The sequence below is a fragment of the Cheilinus undulatus genome, linkage group 20 (genome assembly GCF_018320785.1).
Source record: "Cheilinus undulatus linkage group 20, ASM1832078v1, whole genome shotgun sequence".
NCBI lineage: Eukaryota > Metazoa > Chordata > Actinopteri > Labriformes > Labridae > Cheilinus > Cheilinus undulatus.
In genome coordinates this window covers 3,774,404-3,794,069 of record NC_054884.1, presented here as the reverse complement: position 1 = coordinate 3,794,069, position 19,666 = coordinate 3,774,404, and the positions used below count along the sequence as shown (strand labels likewise).

At 39.7% G+C, this 19,666-nt stretch overlaps 1 protein-coding gene across 4 annotated transcripts in view; it reads left to right on the top strand.

Annotated features, from left to right (window-relative positions):
* The window catches only part of cacna1g (calcium channel, voltage-dependent, T type, alpha 1G subunit), a 451,566-nt gene that overhangs the window by 343,042 nt on the left and 88,858 nt on the right, over positions 1 to 19,666 (top strand). For all 4 annotated transcript variants that reach the window (XM_041814821.1, XM_041814822.1, XM_041814823.1 and 1 more), the window contains exons 20-22: positions 9,789 to 9,912; positions 15,165 to 15,233; positions 19,645 to 19,666. The exon at positions 19,645 to 19,666 is cut by the window's right edge and continues 163 nt beyond it. In XM_041814821.1, coding sequence (XP_041670755.1) covers positions 9,789 to 9,912; positions 15,165 to 15,233; positions 19,645 to 19,666 — 215 coding nt within the window. The remainder of the gene's footprint in view (positions 1 to 9,788; positions 9,913 to 15,164; positions 15,234 to 19,644) is intronic.

The following is a 19,666-nucleotide window of genomic DNA, read 5'->3' as shown; positions in this document are numbered from 1 at the left end:
GTCAGGATGGAGCACTGAGTGTAGATTAATGAGAATAAAAATGAATTTAAATGACTGTAGCATCAGGCTGCAACATAACAAAACAGATAAAAAGTAAATACTTTCTGAATACAATCACTTTCACTTTCAGAAGATCTTCTTTTTTGCATTAATATGTATGCTTAAGAGGTCTAGTGTTTCCCAACCATTTTTCCTTGGACCCCCCCTCTACATGTAGCTAACAAAAGTGGGGCCCCCCTAGGACCCAAGAGAGAAGAAAAAGTGACACACTGCAAACAAAAATCAACATAGATTTTAACAGTTTCAAGGATCAAACCCTAAAAAGGCCTATTTGTGCTTTTCCTATCAAAACAGCTTTGTATACCTAATAAATGCTTTATCATTGTTTGAGTCAATATTTGCAAATCTAAATTTGGCAGTCTCAGAGCAGACAAAGACTTGTGCCCCCCCTCAGATCTTTGTTGTCCCCTCTGGGGGGTCCCGGGCCCCAGGTAGGGAACCAGTGGTGTAATGCGTGCCCTATGTATGCAGTTGTTCAAACCTGGCCTGTGGCGCTTTGTGTCCTCCAGTATCAATAAAGGCATAAAAAGCCCAAAAATAAATCTAAAAACAAAGAAGTGTACTTACTGGACATACAGGTGCACCGATAACAGAGTGGTGCAGGAATGAGTCCTGTGTAATAGTCACTAGCACTTTTCCACGACTGTGCCAGGCTATTTTAGCTATATGTTTAAAACTTTTTTCCCCTTTTTGATACTTCAATACAATTTTCACCACTCTCTTTTCTTTTTTCCCCTTTAAACCATTTTCCTGTATGTTTCATCCCCTTTGTGCCATTCATTAATCCATTTTTGCAGCGTTTATTGTGTTTTTGCCACCTTGTAACCTATTTTCATTACTTTTTTGCACTTTTTTTGTTAATTTTAACCCATCTTTGAGACTTTTTTCTCCCCTTTTTCTTCTTTTACCAATTTTTGCCACATTTATCCTGTTTTACCACTTTTCCTGCCATTTTTTGTCCCTTTGTGCCACACTTTTGCCACTTTTTTTAACCACTCTCTAACCCCTTTTCAACCCCTGTATCCGTCAAGTTTTACAACATTTCTGACAACTTTGACCCTTTTTTAAAAATATATATATCACTAATGGCTGGCAAGTCAATTTCTATAAAGAACGATCAAATGTTAAGTCATTCTAAAACTATTTCTACATTAATCGTTTTTGGGGTGGATTTAACAACTGCAGACATTTAAAGCTAACATCTTCTTTTACTCCTTTTCTGAATTTTATGATCTTCTTGGGGCCAGACAGGAAGCTTTGGGCGGCCTGATATGGCCCCTGGGCCTCCAGTTGATGATCAGTGAAGTCATGTGAAGTCATTTGAAGTCATGTACGAACTCCTCTATCTATTATATACTAGTATAACATAGGAGTAGTCATTTTTCAAATTCATATTAAAGTATAAAATGTAAAAGTGTAGCTTTAAGATATTGGCAGCATGCATAAAAGCCCAGCAGACATCTTTATTTTTTTGTAAAAATGTTTAGAGGGGAACCAAAGGAAGAGCAATGCAACTTTTGTTCTGGCTTTAAAAATAACTGCCCCAGGTTTAAATTGTGCAAAAAACAGAAGGAAAAAAATTCTGCTTCCACTTGATTTAAATTCAGGCCAAGAAATATTGGACAGGATGCATTCTGGGTATGGTTAATCTGCTTTACACGGTGGTTTTAACTCCTGTCTCATGACTGTTAGTCATTCTCAGAGTGATTCTTCTCTCGTTTGTGACTTTAGAAATAAACCGTTCAGTCATCGTAAAAGTGAGCACTCCCATAATTCCTCACTACCCTCAACATCGTCTTTTATTCTTGTTTTGATTGGGAGCCCCCTGGTGGCAAACTGAACACACTGTGTGGTTAAGGGTGTCCATATGGTTTAGAACATAATTAGACGGATTCAAGAATAGAACAGAACCACAGCTGTGAGGGCCATTCAGAAGTACTGTAAAGAGTGGAGTTAATGACGTGCAGCATGCTCATTTTCAAACTTTATCTGTTTCTCCTTTAAGTGGCAAATGGTATAACTTAAAAGGGGATCAGCCTTTAGCTGAATAATCATTATACGTTTTGGCATCTGTCAGCTCTTTCCTGGAAAGAAATTATCCGTAAACAGGAGCAGAAGGCACTAGTTTCCTTGGAATGCACAAAGAAAAGCTCAGTAATTAGATGACGCGGCTCGTACCGTCTCCTGTCATACTACACACGTGTAGGTCACGGAATAGCCTGAGCACCACAGAGAAAAACAGATCCTAGCAAGCATGTCACTTCTTCTCCCGTATGATTAAAGTAACAAGTGACAGGGAGTCCAGGAAGGATATCCAAAGAATAAAAACAACAGCATAAGTGTAATATAAGCAGCGTAAAACACGAGTGTGCCAGCTGCAGTATGTTTAAGTTCAGCGTAGCCTAGTTTGAACTAAAGTTCCAACATATTTGGAATACAGACTTTATGCACGACTAATATGTAACGTTATGATACTACCAACTAAGCTTGAGTTATAACTCACGCCTTACACCTCCTAGACCAGTGGTTCTCAACTGATCCGGCATCAGGCGCCGCCACAGCCTCCTAATGAGAAATCCCGACCCAAACTTTCAAAAGTGTTCAAATTATTTCTTAAAAATGTTGCCTAAATAGAACCAAACATGTTAGAGAGGGCAAAAACATTTCAACAGTGTACATCATTACAGAAGGACCTGCATGCATTTGATTTTACTCCTTTTTTTCCAAGACAGCATGTACATTTGGTCATTTCTTGCAGAAAATCTGAGTTATCTTTGGAAAACCAACTTTCTCTCCGGAACAACTGATAGATACATTTAAATCTGTTGTAAAGGACCAAAATTTGCTAACTAGGGAGTTTCTCTAAAGAAATTCTAAAGCGGACTTCTACTTTGAAAAGCACAAACCGGAAATGTTTCTTGTACTGTGTTTATCTTTACCTGCAACATTTTGAGCCGTGTGGAAACAGAAAGCTTCAAAAAGAGTAGAAGTTTAGGTAATAACTTAGACACAGTTTTTTTTTTTTTTTTTTTTTTTTTTTTTTTTTAAGATTTATTTTTGGGCCTTTTCTTTCCTTCATTAGACAGAGGAAGGACAGTGGATAGACTGGGAAACAGGGAAGAGAGTGGGGAGAGACATGCGGTGAAGGGCCACAGTCGGACCCTCATACATGGGTAGCGCCTGAAACAACTCAACCATCTGCGCCCCAACTTAGACACATTTTAGCTGGTGGCCTTCATCTGGTTCATCAAGAAAGAGATTTCAAACATATTCTACCAACGTGGATGTAAATATTTGTTACAACAAGGTAAATATGGCTCTGTATTTATCATTTTCCTGTCTAGATGGACTGATAACCGCTCGTGGTGCAAATAAAAAATAGAAGAGACCTCAAACCTTAAATTCTCCGTGCGTGAGTTGGCAGCCTCTCTGAGATGCAGCACTAACACTGGCTGCAAGTCTGAAACAGCGGTTTCTGCATAGCAGAGGTGTCAAGTAACTAAGTAAAAATACTTCGTTACCTTACTGAAGTAGAAATTTTGGGTATCTATACTTTACAGGAGTAATTATTTTTCAGCCAACTTTTTACTTCTACTCCTTACATTTTCACTCAATTATCTGTACTTTCTACTCCTTATATTTTAAAAATAGCCTTGTTACTGCTATTTCATTTCAGCTTGTTTTCATTCCAGCTTGTCAGCGTTCAAAAAAACAAATAAAAAACCCCACAAACCTATCCAGATAAATTGCGCCATCCAGATAGAGTGAAATTGATGGTGGTTGGATGAGAAGTATAAACATGATACCATTCTGACACCCTGTTGGTTTGTACATGATCCATCACACCTGCACACATGACACAAATCACGACACACTCCAGCAAGGAAGTAGCAGACGTATGTAGCCTAGTACGAAGATGTCTGTGGCAGAGACTCAAGAGAACTCCAGCGAAATGTCCCAAACCAATCACCAGCGAGGAGGTTGGTAGTACACATATATGGTTCTTGAATGTATTGTACTAAAATGCGTTCATTTTCAATGGGCATAAATGCGGCTGAAACAGGTGCATCCTAAATTTTTTCAACATAAACATTTTAATATAACATTATAGTCATTATGGCCTTTAGAAAAATGTTTTTTTGGGGAGGTGGGTAGTGCACTATAGGCCCCTGTGGTGCGGCCTAAGCTTTTGTCCTTAATGGCATTTTTTCCCCCTTACATTACTTTCACTTTTATACTTTAAGTAGTTTTGAAACCAGAACTTTTACACTTTTACTTGAGTAAAAAGCTCAAGTTGATACTTCAACTCATACAGAAGTCTTTTTAAGCCCTAGTATCTATACTTCTACCTGAGGAATGAATGTGAACACTTTTGACACCTCTGCTGCATAGGAACGGCGAGGAGCGCTGCGGAACTGTGACATCACAGCGCCAGCACGGACCAAAACATGGCATCCTCCTGGTGGTTTATAAACTCAAATTACTCAATATGCAGATATCTAGTGAGTTTTTTAGTTCAATATAAATATGAGCGATACAAATATCTGTCCAACAAGGTGAACTTGTCTGATCATGCAGGGTTCCTTCAAAGGTTAGCGTTAGGCAAGTGAACCCTGTAGCAGGGCTATTCAATTGCAAATTCAATCGGGCCAAATTTAGAAATAAAGAAATGTAGCCGGGCCAGACTTGTTCGGCACCCAGTAAGCAGCTGGTAATGTCAAATTCGGACCAATACAGATCAATTTGATGAAAAATTTGCACTTTTTATTCATAGTCTCCCTTTTAGATTTGGCAAAATGACAAAAGCACATCAAAAATTACATGAAACACAACAACAGAGCTGTATGTGAGCATAACCTGAGGTAGTAGTAATGGTTTTTTCACTTGAATAAAAATAAAATAAATAGAATGAAAAAATGAAATGAAATTCTGTAAATAATCTTACATCTTACCTTGGGGCTACTTCTGTCAGCATTGCTAGCCACACTTCAAATCAACGCAGTGCATTGTAGGTAGACTGTTGCTAGGCTACGTGTTGCATTCACGGTCTGAAATACTGTGGGAATTTATAAAAACTTGCGCAACAGTTTGCCCTCTGCATCTCTGGCATGACCACAGGCTGGGCCACTTTGGGGTTGCTTCTGGGCCACTAATTGAATAGGCCTGCGCTGTAGGTTAGGGTTAGGAACAGAGATTGTGAGCAAGGCCTCCAACCTTTTTTTTGTAGTAGAAGTCTTTGCATTTAACCATCATAACACTCAGCTGCTATATCAAAAAACACATTAGATATTTTGAGAAAGCATTCAGGGCTTTAGCTCTTTGAGCCTTGCTCCACCTGCGTTTGGAACCCAACTAACCCAGCTCAACGTAGGGTTCAGGGTGGACTTTACACCACACATTAGGACAGACCTTACAGAGCTGGTTCAACAGCCTCAGATTCTCAGCTGTTACTCTTTGAATATTTGAGAGTACTCACTTGGAAATATTTCAATGCTGATTTCAATAAACATTCAGATGAATCATACAAAGTCACTTTCCAGTGAATACTATATGATTTAAAAGCTAAAAACACTTGTCAAGATCTTTGCGTATCAACCCCCATGCGATACGCCGTCTGCGACTTTTTCCAGACCCAGGTCTGACTAAGGGTGATGTTTTTCCTTATGTCTGAACATGCAGTGACAGGTTTCCCCTCAGGTTTTGATGTGTTTGCAGCCATTTGAACTTAACTTTAAAACTCCTAGAAGCACTCAAAGCAGAGTGGAGAGTTGGCACCGGAGACGTGTGGTCGCTTTTTGCCCTCTTTTCCTCCTCTAATGCCTCAGTAGGAAGAGAGAGCACCCAAACATTTGGCTTTACATCTCTGACATGCAGAAATCAAGAAGCTTTAGCACATCCAGTCTTCAAACTGAATGCATAATAATCATCAGTGCATTGTGATGACATACACATACATCCAGATTCAGCAATGCTCAGCAAGTGTTGACACATTGCTCGCTCCCCTGCCAAACAAAGCTGAGAATCCAGATCTGAGCCTAACAATATTGTCCCCTGCTGTACACAGATATGAGCAAACAGAGCGGATTTGATGCATGGTTAAATCCTTGCTGGAGATGCACAACAAGGGTTCCTTCTTTCTTTATCTCTGTTGTCACAAGCTGAAAGCCTTGGGAATCATTTCATATTCTGTAATAAAAGTCGGGCATAATTAACGACCCCTAATTCTACATTGGTTCATTAGAGATTTACTGTGAGTGCGACAAGCTCTCTCAATGTTAATTGAATGCAGTGTTTTATTACCTGTAAACTGTGCTGAGTGTTTCAGTAATTGTCCTTGTACAGAGTGTAATTTTTTTTTTGTCATGTTATACATAATACACAAAAATGGGTTCTGAATTGCCTTTGTGCTTGCTGCTTCTAAAGGCTATATATTCCTGCGAGGTTTTAAGGACAAAAATATGAATCATGAAATATGAAGCAATATGCTGTGCTCCATTTTTAAACAAAACATGGCAGTCATGGTAGTTGTTTTTCTGTTCTGAGAACTTAAACAACATGTTAGTGAAAACTTTAAACAGTTGTATGTTAAACTAGAAAAGCACTCAGAGAGCACAGACCTCCACCTTTAGCCCTATCTCCCAAGAGTAAAGAATCCTTTAAAAAATTCCTGGATCCGTACCCATGTGCCCCCCACCATGGCATTCGACGATTACTCCCTCCCCGGTGGGGTAGAAACACAGGGAGGCAAAGCATTGGCTTCGCTACGGGTGGACTGTCATGGTGGAAGCATTGCCTGCTGATGCACTGAGAGGCTCACCCATGGTCTCACCAGACGACTGAAAGTCATGGCAGAGGGTGAATATTCCTCTATTCCTCCCAGCATTGTGAGTGTTCTCGCTACAATTCGCTGTTTTTCTCTCTGTTACGCTCCGGCTCATCTCCTCGACCGGGCGTGTGTCTTTCAAACTCTATAAACTCCAAAACTTTGAATAGAAACGCACCAAAAATGCTGCTGGGATTGAAGTTACTCATGTCTGCCATCTCCTGGTGTAAAGTGGTAACAGAGCAGACCTCCGCCATTAGACCTATCTCCCAATAGTACAGAATCCTTTAAAAAGTTCCTGGATCCAGACGGTGATCCGGATCAGTCTCAAAATCTAATCAGTTCTTCCTTACGCCATTTCTGACATTTCCTGAAAATTTCATCAAAATCCGTCCATGACTTTTTGAGTTATGTTGCTAACAAACAAACCCACCCGATCACATAACCTCCTTGGCAGAGGTAATAAGACCTGTATGATTAGTTGAATGGTTTTGTTAAAACCCAGCTCCAAAATAGTTGGGACACTGTGTAAAATGTAAATAAACCCACCTAGTTCAGCCACCTATCTCAGATGTGTGGCATCCCCCCTTCTTTTAACAGTCTGTAAATGTCTGGGAAGTGATGAGACCAGCTGATGGAGTCTTGGGTGAGGGATGTTGTCCCGTTCTTGTCCTGTGTTGGACTCTAGCTGCTCAACAGTCCTGGGTCTTCTTTGGCCTTTTTTTTCCTTTTCTGATGCTCCAAACGTTTTCTATTGGTAAAAGGCCTGGACTGCAGGTAGGCCGAAATCAGCATGAAGCCATGCTGTTGTGATGGATGTGGTATGTGGAATATGAAACAGTCAAGGCTTTCCCTGAAAGATGTAGTCTGGATGGGATCATATGTTGCTCTAAAACCTCTCTCTGCTTTCAGCATTGATAGTTCCTTTCCCCACACCATAGGCACTAATGCAACCCCATACCATCAAAGGTGCAGGCCTTAGAGCTGTGCCAGGAGAACATACTGGATGGTCCCTCTCCTCTTTAGTGCACAGGACACGGCGTCTGTGGTTTAATCTGACCACAGAACAGTTTTCCACTTTGCCTCAGTCCATGTAAAATGAGAAGACGGCAGTATTTCAGGATCGTGGTCACATACAGCTTCGTCTTTGCTTGATACAGCTTTAACCTTGCATTTGTGGATGGCACGACCAACTGAGTTGACAGATGATGATTTCCGGAAGCATTCCTGAGCCCATGCAGTGATTTCCAGGACAGGATCATAACCTGTTATTAATGTGGGACAGCTTGAGGGCCTAAAGATCACAAGCATACTGTAGATGGTAGGATATTCAAAGTGTTGGTGATTTTACAAGGAGCACTCTTCTGAAATTTGTCCACATTTTTTACAAGTAGATTTCATAGATTGGTGAACCACTGCCAATCTTTACTTCTGAGAGACTCTGCCCTTTTAAAATGCTCCTTTTATACCCAGACATGTCACTTGCTGGGTTTCCATCACAGTGTTTTTTTTTTTTTTTTTTTTTTTTTTTAAATAAAAGCAATATTTCTTACAGTACAATAACTCTTTGAATGTGTTTCCAGTGAAGGGAGTTTTGGGCATGAGCCTTATAATTCTTGTAAAATCTCATCTCGCGTGATTCTGCTGATAGGAAGCTGGACGCTAAAACCTGTTGAATGTTGGTACTATTAACATTACATCTATTGCGGTTGCCATGACAATTTTGAACAAAAGACAAAGGCAACGGATGATAGTTCAAAGGCAGTGTCCATGTGTATGGCAAAAGCCACATATAAGGGTGTAAGTGTGATGTTAAGAAAAGTCTCGTCTCCTCTTCTGTCCACACGTGCTTCACCATGTTGTCTCAGAGTGAACTGGTCATGTGACACCGTACGTTACGTCCTGTGACTTGTAAATGCGTAAAAAGTGTTTCCATTGCACTGCGATATATTATATATTATATAATATAATATATATTATATATTTCTCGTAATGAGCCGATTCTATGGCTTTAAATGGTAATTAGCTGTCTGACTCCGCCCCTGACCACGCCCCTCTTAGGAAATGGATGTGGCTCTCCTGATGTTACACACTTTTATCAAAGTTAAGGATTTGTCATCAGGGTAACCCACTGAGCTATCCAGCCTCTCAGCTGGTAGCTGAGAGGATCAGTAGAGGAGGGCAGAACTTTCCTCCAAGTGGGGGAGGGCCAACCAAGCCTAGGGGCGGGTGCTTACTCCTCATCTGAGGTCACAAGGGTCAAATCTGAGAACGGCTTGTTTCAGCACATATTTCCTGAAAGGTGGAGTAAGAGAGGGGATTGTGGACAGGCCAGAGACACATATTTGTGTTAGAAAAGCCTGAAAATGTGATTTTTGCATAATATGTGACCTTTTATACCTTACTTTCCCAACTATTTGTCGCCCTGTCCCTACTTTTTTGAGACGTGTTGCTGCTACCAAATTCAAAGTGGGCTGATATTTTTCATGAATTAAAAAAATATCTTACAGTTTATGTTCTGTTGTGATTAAAATATGGGTTTATGAGATTTGACGATGATTGACTTCTGTTTTTATCTACATTTAAAGAGTGTCCAATGTTTTTTGGAATTGTGGTTGTATTTCTCTCTTAATTCTTTACTATTTTAGTTTCTTCTTTGTCGACATTGTTTCAGACGTTATAAATCCCTGAATACTGGACTACTACTTCCTCAGTTATATCTTATTGCTAACAGCTGATGTTTTTCCAAAGGGCTGCTCTGAAGCCTGTGCTAAACATGTTCACATGTTACAAAAAAGGTTTTGATCTCAGTCTTTAGCTCCTCATGTCAAAAATGAACTGCATGGAGCTCGTCCAACAGGTTCAGACCGATTCTGATGTCAAAATTCTGTTTATATTGTTTCAGGTTTCGGATCCTGTGCAATAAGATCATCACCCACAAGATGTTTGACCACGTTGTACTGGTCATCATTTTCCTCAACTGCATCACTATCGCCATGGAGAGGCCTCGCATCGACCCCAGCAGTGCTGTGAGTATAAAACATTGTCCACTACATAAATCTGGAACCATGAAGTCTTAATGACCAGAGATAAGTGCTAAATATAGAACAAGAAATGAATTCTGGAGTCAAAATGAACCTGTAGCAAATATAAACGGGATTTCTGTTGAAAGAAGTCTCCAGCAGCTCTGCACAAAGGACAGGGAAGTGCTCCAGCTTGACTGTGAGCCAGTGTTTTGTAAAGTGTGCCATACTGTATATACTGCACTGCATCATCAACACCTTCACCTCCTTTTTAATGTACCATCTCTTTAAATAGAGAGGGGCTGACTGAATACACTGCAGGCACAGACAGACACACACTTTCCCTCGTCCCAGTCCTTACAATAGCAGCAGAACATTGCCCAGTCGCTGCATGCATTAACACAATAATTATCACTGTTTGATTCTTTTTCTCACTGAGCGAGGCGTCTGTAGATGAGCCTAATTGTGGTTCGGCTTCGCTGGAACGCTCCGTTCTGCTTGTTTTGCGGCTGAAACACGGAGAAGACGGCACCGTTGTAATTGATTCAATTATCTGCGGGCTGGCGTACGTGGCTAATGTCCAGGAAAGGAGATGTTTAACAATCGGAGGCTGCCCCACAGGCTGCCTCATTTAATCACAGATCATAGATGGGATGATTTCTCACCTCTGCACACGGACACAATCACATATTTCTGTGCATAGATTTATCTGCTGTGGTTGCCACATCCATTGTGCACCCTGAGACCATTACTTAGCTCAGATGGTGAGACGTGACACAGCAATCAGGCCAAAAGAGGAGGATGATCCGTCACTACAGCTCTGAGCTGTGATGCTTGCTGCTGCAGCTCTCCTTTGCCCGGGTGGTCATCGTACGATGCTCTGTGTTTGTCTGTGTGGGCTGTTTTGAATTAATGAAGAGGTCTGTGAATCGATTTCCACTTGCTGATTCTGTTTTGGCTGTGTATAACAACCAAACATGTATAATTTATCACTCTGCTGCTACTCTTTTGAAATATCTGCTCAGCTTCAGCCATGGCGCCAGCTTGACTAGAGGAATATGTTATACCCCTGGATAGAAGATTAAATGTTTTTGTCAGTCACATTTTAGTGTGTAATGTCCTTTTATAATCAGTTTATTATAATGGAAGTGATGTCACACTCTGACTATGTAGTTTTCAGCCCCTTGCTGTTTTGATTTGGTGCTGCTGGTTGCCTAGTAACCGTCTCCCTGTTGCTCAATAGACATGATTTAGGATGATTATACCACCCATTATGAATATTACTCCTAATTGATCTTGGGGACAATACCTCATCGTTGAGAGCTTAAACTGCATTATATCAGCATCAAAATATAAAACCTAATCCATCTAACTTATCTTCACCCACATCATCGACTCCAGACACATAAATACAGAGACGGGCCGATACACAGTGGACTGTGATTAAAGCTTTCCAGGAAGTCTGGGTTGACCCTTGTTTTCTTTACTGGATACCAGATCACCACTCTCTAGCCTCATAGCAAACCCATGTTAGACTTAGTTGTCCACAAGTCCATTTCTGAAAAAGATGTGCCTATAGATGATTTGTATATCACAAGAAAAACATGAAAAAACAGTGAAAGAATCCTGCCCTGGCATAATCAAAGATGTGTGGAGCAGATAACAGGGGCAGTGATGTCCAGATGATGCTGTGATCCTTGGAGAGACTGCAGATGTCCTTGAGTGAGGAGGCTGAAGTGTTGGGAATTCACATCTCCAGAACAAAGATCTGGGCGCTTGAGGAAGCTGCCATCAGACCTGTGTCTGTTAAATGTGAGAGTTTAGGAGCAGTTCATCTACCTTGGCAGCAAAATCCATCGATCCATCAAGCTGACTGCAAGGATGACACCAACCGCAGACTTGGACATGGGATGATGGGTTCACTGAGCAAGACAGTGTGGCGGTCCTGGTATCTAAGCTTGCAGTCAGGAGTCAGGGTCTTTCAGTCCTTGGTCCTCCGGTCTTTCTATACCCTTGTGATGCCTGGATGCTGACTGATGACACTGGCTAGTCTCCTTTGCAGCACTTCTCTTTGATGCATCTTTGGGTATCGTTGGAGAGAGTGCGTACGTAGTGGAGCGGTCAGCTAGGAGGACACCTGGAGAGATGGGGCACAGGCCTGGACGATGGCCATCAGGAGGCCAGAGCGGTAGGACCAAGGCTGATATGGCAAAGACCTGAACCGGCAAATGCTCCCATACCTGCCTGACCTAATGGCTGTTAACCAAATTGATACCGGATGTCTTGCTCCTTCTTGACTCTGATTGGTCGTTTGTAAAGAAGTGAAATTAACTTCACAGCAACAGCTGACACTGGTGTTTTTGTGCTCAGGACACTAAACACTAAAAAAAATGTGCTGCATTATTATTGTATAGAAAATTAGAGCTGCTAGTGAAAAAAGAGCCTTCCACGGTCAAAGACCTGATACCAGAGGTCATCAAGAACATTTGCACAAGGGCCAGATTTAGTCCTGACCGAGACTCTGGAGGCCGAACTCATAAATAAACTAAATTAAATAAATATTTTTGCTCTGATTAACATATTATTGTAGTAGTATTTGTATTTGTCGTAATGCAGGACATTTTTAGGCACCAGAGACATTTATCCCTGTTATCTATAATGCAGCAGACCACAAGGAGACAGGCCTGTCCACACAACTGGCTGGGCCCCTGAAAATCCCAGAGAATGGACCCTCCTCAATTGGGATTCAGCACCAATATTAACTTGTTTTCGACACTTTTTAACGCCTTATCACCACTTAATTTGGCCATTTCTTCAACATTTTTGCCACTCTAAACCCATTATTGAAAATATTTACTTCTTTTCCCATTTCTTTAACCTCTTTTTCCAACTTTCCTGCTAAATATTGCCCCTGTGTGCCGCTCTTTAACCTCTATTCGCTACCTTGCCAGGCTATGTTTGCATACTTTTTTTTGCCACTTTTAACCCATTTTGATACTTTTAACCCCTTTTTGCCTCTTTAACCCAATTTTTGCCATGTTTTAACCCATTTTAAACCACTTTTCCTGCATGTTTTATCCCCTTTATACCACTCGTATCCATTTATGCCACTTTTTATCTGCTTTCCACAACTTTTTTTGCACTATTTTTGCCACTTTTAACCCATTTTGATACTTTTAACCCCTTTATGCCTCTTTAACCCTTTTTAAACCACTTTTTTTGCAACTTTGATACTTTTTGCCCCTTTTTGCCTCTTTAACCCAATTTTTGCCATGCTTTAACCCATTTTAAACCACTTTTCCTGCATGTTTCATCCCCTTTGTGCCCCTTTTGTACCTATTTTTGGCACTTTTTAACCCCTTTTCATGATGTTTTTTTTGCACCATTTGTGACACTTTGAATCAGTTTTGAAATTTTTTTGCACTTTCTTCCTCTTTTACAAATGTTTGCCCCATTTAACCTTTATCCAACAATTCTCCTTCCATTTTTTTGTCCCCTTGTGTCATCCACAGTCCATTTTGACACTTATCACCCATATTTGACACTCTCTAACCCCTTTTCACCACTTTATCGGACCATTTTTGCACCTTCTAGTCTTAACCTGTTAAAAAAAAAAATTACTAATAATGGCTGACGAGTGAATTCCTGTAAAAACAGATAAAATGTTAAGCCATTGTAAAACAATTTCAATATTATATATAAATATTTATTTATTTATTTATTTATTTATTTATTTTAGGTGGATTTAACAGCTTCAGACATTTTCTTCTTCACTTCTTTTTACGCTTTATGAATCGAATGATCTTCTGGGGCTGGAGAGGAAGCTTAGGGGGCCTGATATGGCCCTCGGGCCACCAGTTGATGATCAGTATTCTAAAGTAACTATTGTAATTCTCTGAGACTGGGGGTTAACTTTGATGCCACTGGGAGTGGTCCATTGAAGAGGAGTGATGAGATAAAACTAAAATATTTTTTAAAATGAACTAAAATATCACATGAAATGGCCCTGACTGTGCCTTAGTGTTTGTTCTGAAGGTAGTTTATATTTGCCTGCAGTACTGTGACTAGTCTGCCATGGCTAAAAGTGGCTCTTTGTTGACTGGAGCTGTGTTGTGATTATTATTCTGTGATTATGATATAACATATAATGTGATAATATTATTATTGTGATTATTCTCAGAGCTAAATAAAGGAAACTGCTGTGATTACAGTGATTCTGTAGAAGACATATGGCAGGAATGTCCACATTTCCCTCCTCTATCCCTCTCTACTTGTTCTGTCCTCTCTCATTGACTGTAAGCACAAAGAAAATGCAATTATAAAGCTGCTGTCAGGAATGGCATTGCTAAACCTGGACAAAGCTAGCATTCCAGTGACGTCATGTCTGACATTCCCATGCACATATATGCCTTATATATTTATATACACTTCACGAGTGTGACTTTATGTTCCTCTGAGCATGGATGATGTGAGCTGCAGGCCGTGGGAAAGGCAGCCATCCAACCGCTCACATGCAGTCAGAAAACACACACAAACACGAGGACGCAGAAGTCAGCGGAGGGACGCGGTTGTGTCTCCTCAGACGAAGGGGAAGTAGGGTAAATAAGCAGTCTGTGAAGGGATCTTATTCCTGCTGGATTGCTTGTTTTCTCTCATAGCCTTTGTTTAGCTCAGTAAATATTCTCCTGACTACTTCTGCATGCACACACACCGCCGAGCCTGAGGCTACAGGAAGTCATGGAGTAAAGTAATGTGAGGAGATCTAAAAGCTTTATTCTAATGGTGTTTGGCTGTGTGGGGCTGCATGGGTACTTTCAAAACAAAAGAAAGAGCTTTGTGTCAGAATTCACTGTTTGTTTGTGATGACAGAAATAACTGGCGTGATGTAATTTTCTTGTTTAATTTGAAAAAGACTTTTAAAAACCCTGAAATGGTGAATCGTGTCACTGAGCGCTCTACAGGTGTAGTAATGTCGCTCGTTCCCAGGGTGATTCTGTTTTTCAATGTTAAAAGGAAACACCACATTTTTAGGCCTGCAGACAGAGATGTTGTGTTTGAATATTTCCTGTTCAGAGCTAATAAATAGTCAACTATGTAACTGCCTGCCAGCCATCATTAGTGAGTACGACAGGAAAATAGCTACCTCATATATTATTCAGCTGTACACCAGATCAATGTTAGTAGCAGACAGAGAAGTTGAAACCATGTGTAGCCAGTGGTCCGTACATCTGACTGGCTCTTTTTCTTCTTTCCTGCAGGAGCGGATCTTCCTGACATTGTCGAACTACATCTTCACAGCGATCTTTGTGGCTGAGATGACTATTAAGGTAAGACACGGTCGATGCTGTACCCACAACTGAGGATTTTAGCAGCTCTAAATTCATCTGCAGCAATGCTTCATTTTTACACAATCAACCTGAACCCAGAAAGGAAGCAGCCTAATTACAAATTAAAACAGATATGATATATTTAGGACAGTGATAAAAACTGTATTTTGTATTTGCTTGGGTTATCTTATCTTTCGAATATTATATAAGATAAGAACACTACATAGGACATCAGGAAGAGGGCAACTACTTTCTCACAGCACTGTGCATCTGCCTGATTCCTGAGTAATCGGCCATCACCGTAAATAAAAGGAAAACTGAGTAGAGACAGAAGAAGAGGAGAGAAATGTGAGAAGGAGAATGAGGGACTGACACTGAACACACACCACACGGGCACACACACACACACACTCCCACAGCTGTGTCATAATAGCATGGAAGATTGTCTAGCCAGTATTAAAACGGACTTGAATGGAGGTCTATGCAGGCGGGAGCAGGAGCGTGCGGAGGCAGAGGTGGGGAAAGTTCATCGGTGTCACTTATTGAAAACCTTTCTCTCTATTTTTGGAGCTGCTGAGATTGGCCAGCACACAAACATGGGGCCTGCAAGCACATAGACACTAAACTATTAGTGTATTCAGTACCTATATTAAATTTTAACCCCTTGGATGTTTTACCCTTTTTAATCCATCGTGGTGAATATGATCAGGAATTTTTGACTAAAATGATTACAAAAAACCTCTTCAATGTCAAAGTGAAAACAGGTTTCTACAAAGTAATGTCAATTAATTAAAAATATGTAACGTAAAAAAGTGACTATATGTATTCAATGCCTTTAAAGTGACTGACCTAACTCAACAGAGGTCCAACCTATTGGTGCTAGTAGTCTCACAGTTAGTGAAATGGGGATCACCTGAGTGCAGTGAATGTGTCTCAGTGATTTTAATATAAAGATACCTGTGTCTGGAAGGTTCAGTCTCTGGTGAATCAGTATTCCTGGCTACCATTACATCATGAAGACAAAACACTCCAAGCACATTTCCAAAGCTCTGAACATCCCCCAGACTTCAGTTAAATCCATCAACAAGAAAAGAAGGAATATGTCACATGTGTAAATCTGCCTGGATCAGACCGTCCTCACAAACTGAGTGAGCGTGCAAGAAGGAGACTAGTGAGAGAGGACACCAGGACACCTATGATTACTCTGAAGGAGTTCCAAGCTTCAGCAGCTGAGATGGAGAGACTCTGCAGACAACAACTGTTGGCCGGGTTCTTCACCAGTCAGAGCTTTATGGGAGAGTGGGAAAGAAAAAGACACTGTTGAAGAAAACTCAGATTCAATCTGGACTACAGTTCACCAGAAGGCATGTGGGAGACTCCATGGTCAAGTGGGAGAAAGTTTTTTGGTCTGATGAGACCAAAATGGGGCTTTTTGGCCATCAGACAAGCGCACCATCCCCACTGTGAAGCACGGTGGTGGCAGCATCATGCTGGAGGGATGCCTCTCAGCAGCCGGCCCTGGAGGGCTTGTAAAGGTAGAGGGTAAAATAAATCAGTCTTATTCAGTCAGCAAGAGATCTCTGGCTCAGGAGAAGATTTGTTTTCCAGTATCCAATGAGGCGAAGCATACAGAGAAATCTACACAGAAATGGTTTACTACTAAATACTGACTTGAAGGGGGTGAATATTTATGCAGTCACTTATTTTACATTACAGATTTTTATTTGACATTACCCTATGAAAATCTACTTTCACTTCAACATGAGAGCGGGTGTTTTTTTTTTGGTCAAAAAGTCAAATTATATTGGCCATGGTTGATTTATAAAATCAATAAAAGGTTAAAACACCTAAGGGCTTGAACACTTTTTATAGGCACTCTGAATACCAGTGTTAAAAACTAACGATAGGTAGAGACAGGAGAGGTAAATCAAACTGTGCTTAAGTTGTTCTTAAACCTTTCCTGTGGTTTTTAAATGAATTAAGATGAATCTGTTCATCCTTACAGTGAAATGGAAGCAGATGCACACATAAAGATGCTCTCAAAACAAGAGGCACAAAGATGACAGAGTAAATAAACAGCAGAAAATCCTGGAACAAAGAATAAAGTGGTGCCTGAAATGCATGAAATAAAGTTTTAAAACCCAAAATTTCCCAGCGGAGGACTCCCACTTATTAAATGCTCTCTGTTCTGCAGATCTGAAATTAATGCAACTGAAACTCTTTCTGGCATTTACGCACAGATGGAGCTTGGCACGCAGGTGTCATCAAGCTCACGACTACAGGATTAAGAGTTTTGGCTTCAAATCTATGGTGCATTGATTGCACAGCTCTGAGCTCTGCAGATTGTCCTTTGCCATGAACATGTCAGATTCACTGGCACAATAATAAAATGCTTTGTAATCCTGTTGATCTGAGAGGCAGGCACTGAGGGTCTCAGGAGGTCGTCTGGCTGCGTTTCATAAAGTTTGATCAGCCACATTATTCATATACAGTTATTCTATTCTGCATTGATCACTACTAATCTATCCACCCCTCTATTGCTCTTGTGTCCCTTTATTTACAGTTGATGTTAATATATTCATGAAGCGTGGCCTTACTGAACACATTTGAGATAAAAAAGATGCACTTTCTGTTATTTTCTGAAATGCAATTACAAAGAAAATGTACAATAAGGGGACCAATAATTTTAGATGTGAGGTTTGGGAAAGTATTGCAGCATCATCCCCTCTAATCTCCTAGAAAACACTATGGCTCTGAGAAGTCATTACACTGCACACAAAGGATGCTAAGCATCAACTTTTAATGAATAACAAGCAGATCTGTAAATGCACAAACACAAATTTGTTTGGTATTTCTGATTCATTCTTTGTAAATATTAGATTGTAAAAACATCCAGACCCGGTTAGGCCTGCAGAAGTTTGCTCTTTCTTTTAGGAATTATTATCAAATATCAGTTACTCTACTCCAGTGGTTCCCACATGGTGTGCCTGGGTGCACCGCCGTGCCATGGGGAAAGTTAGGTGTGCTGTGGAAATTTGTCCATTGTTATTACAACTAACTTCTAACTTTTAAATCTCATAACTTTTACTTTTTCTCTCATATTTTTACCTTTCAGATTCATAATTTTACATTTTAAATCCTATTTTGACCTTTTAAAGTCATGATTTTGAATTTTATCTCATGTTTTGACCTTTTTCAACTCCTTACTTTGACTTTTGTCTCTTTATTTACCTTTAAAACTCATGATTTTTAATTTTATTTCATATTTTGACTTTTAAAACTCATAAATTTGAAGGTTAATCTCATATTTTCATATTTTGAACTCACTATTTTGATGTTTATCTCACATTTTGGCTGTTAATTATCATGATTTTGATTTTTTTCTCAGTTTTGCCAATTTTTCAACTCCAAACTTTCACTCTTGTTTTGTTTTTTACCTTTAAAACTCGTGATTTTTAATTTTATTTCATATTTTGACTTTTAAAACTCATAAATTTGAAGTTTAATCTCATATTTTCATATTTTGAACTCACAATTTCAATGTGTATCTCACATTTTGATTGTTAAATACGATGATTTGATTTTTTCTCAATTTTGCTTACATTTTAACTCCAAACTTTCACTTTTATCTCATTTTTGATTGTTAAATATCATGATTTTAAATTTTATCTTAGTTTTGACCTTTTTCAACTCCTACCTTTGACTTTTAACTCATTTTCTCACCCTTAAACTCATGGTTTTGAATTTTATTTCATATTTTGACTTTTAAAACTCATAAATTTGAAGTTTAATCTCATATTTTCTGATTCTAAAGTCACGATTTCCATGTTTATCTCCCATTTTTATTGCTAAATATAATGATTTAAAATTTTATCTCAGTTTTGCAGACCATTTTAACTCCTACCTTTGACTTTTAGCTCATTTTTTCACCCTCAAAACTCATGGCTTTGAATTTTATTTCATATTTTGACTCTTAAAAATCATGATTTCAGTATTCTATCTCATATTTTGCCTTTTAAAACATTATTTTAACTTTAAATGTCATGTTTTTACCTTTAAAACTTCAAAGTTTGACTTTTTATCTCAGATTTTGAGTTTTTAACTTATCACGTTGACCTCATAATCTCAAAATCATTTAGGTTGACACTCAGTGGATAAATATCGACCCTGTTAGGCCCTCAGGTTAGACCTAAATTCAGAATCTGGCCCCTGCTGTAGCACCACCAACTCCATTCATGTTGCTAGTAATTAACATGTTTAGCCAACTAGAGGCAAAGTCAGGCAGGTCATGCCTTCCCCATCCTAGGTAGAAAAATAGAAAAGAGGCTTCTGTGCATGGATGTGAATTTATGTGCCATGATGTTTCGCCTTAGAAATCATTCGCTCCACTTTCTGTATCTTGTGTGTCTAGATTGTAGCTTTGGGCTGGTGTT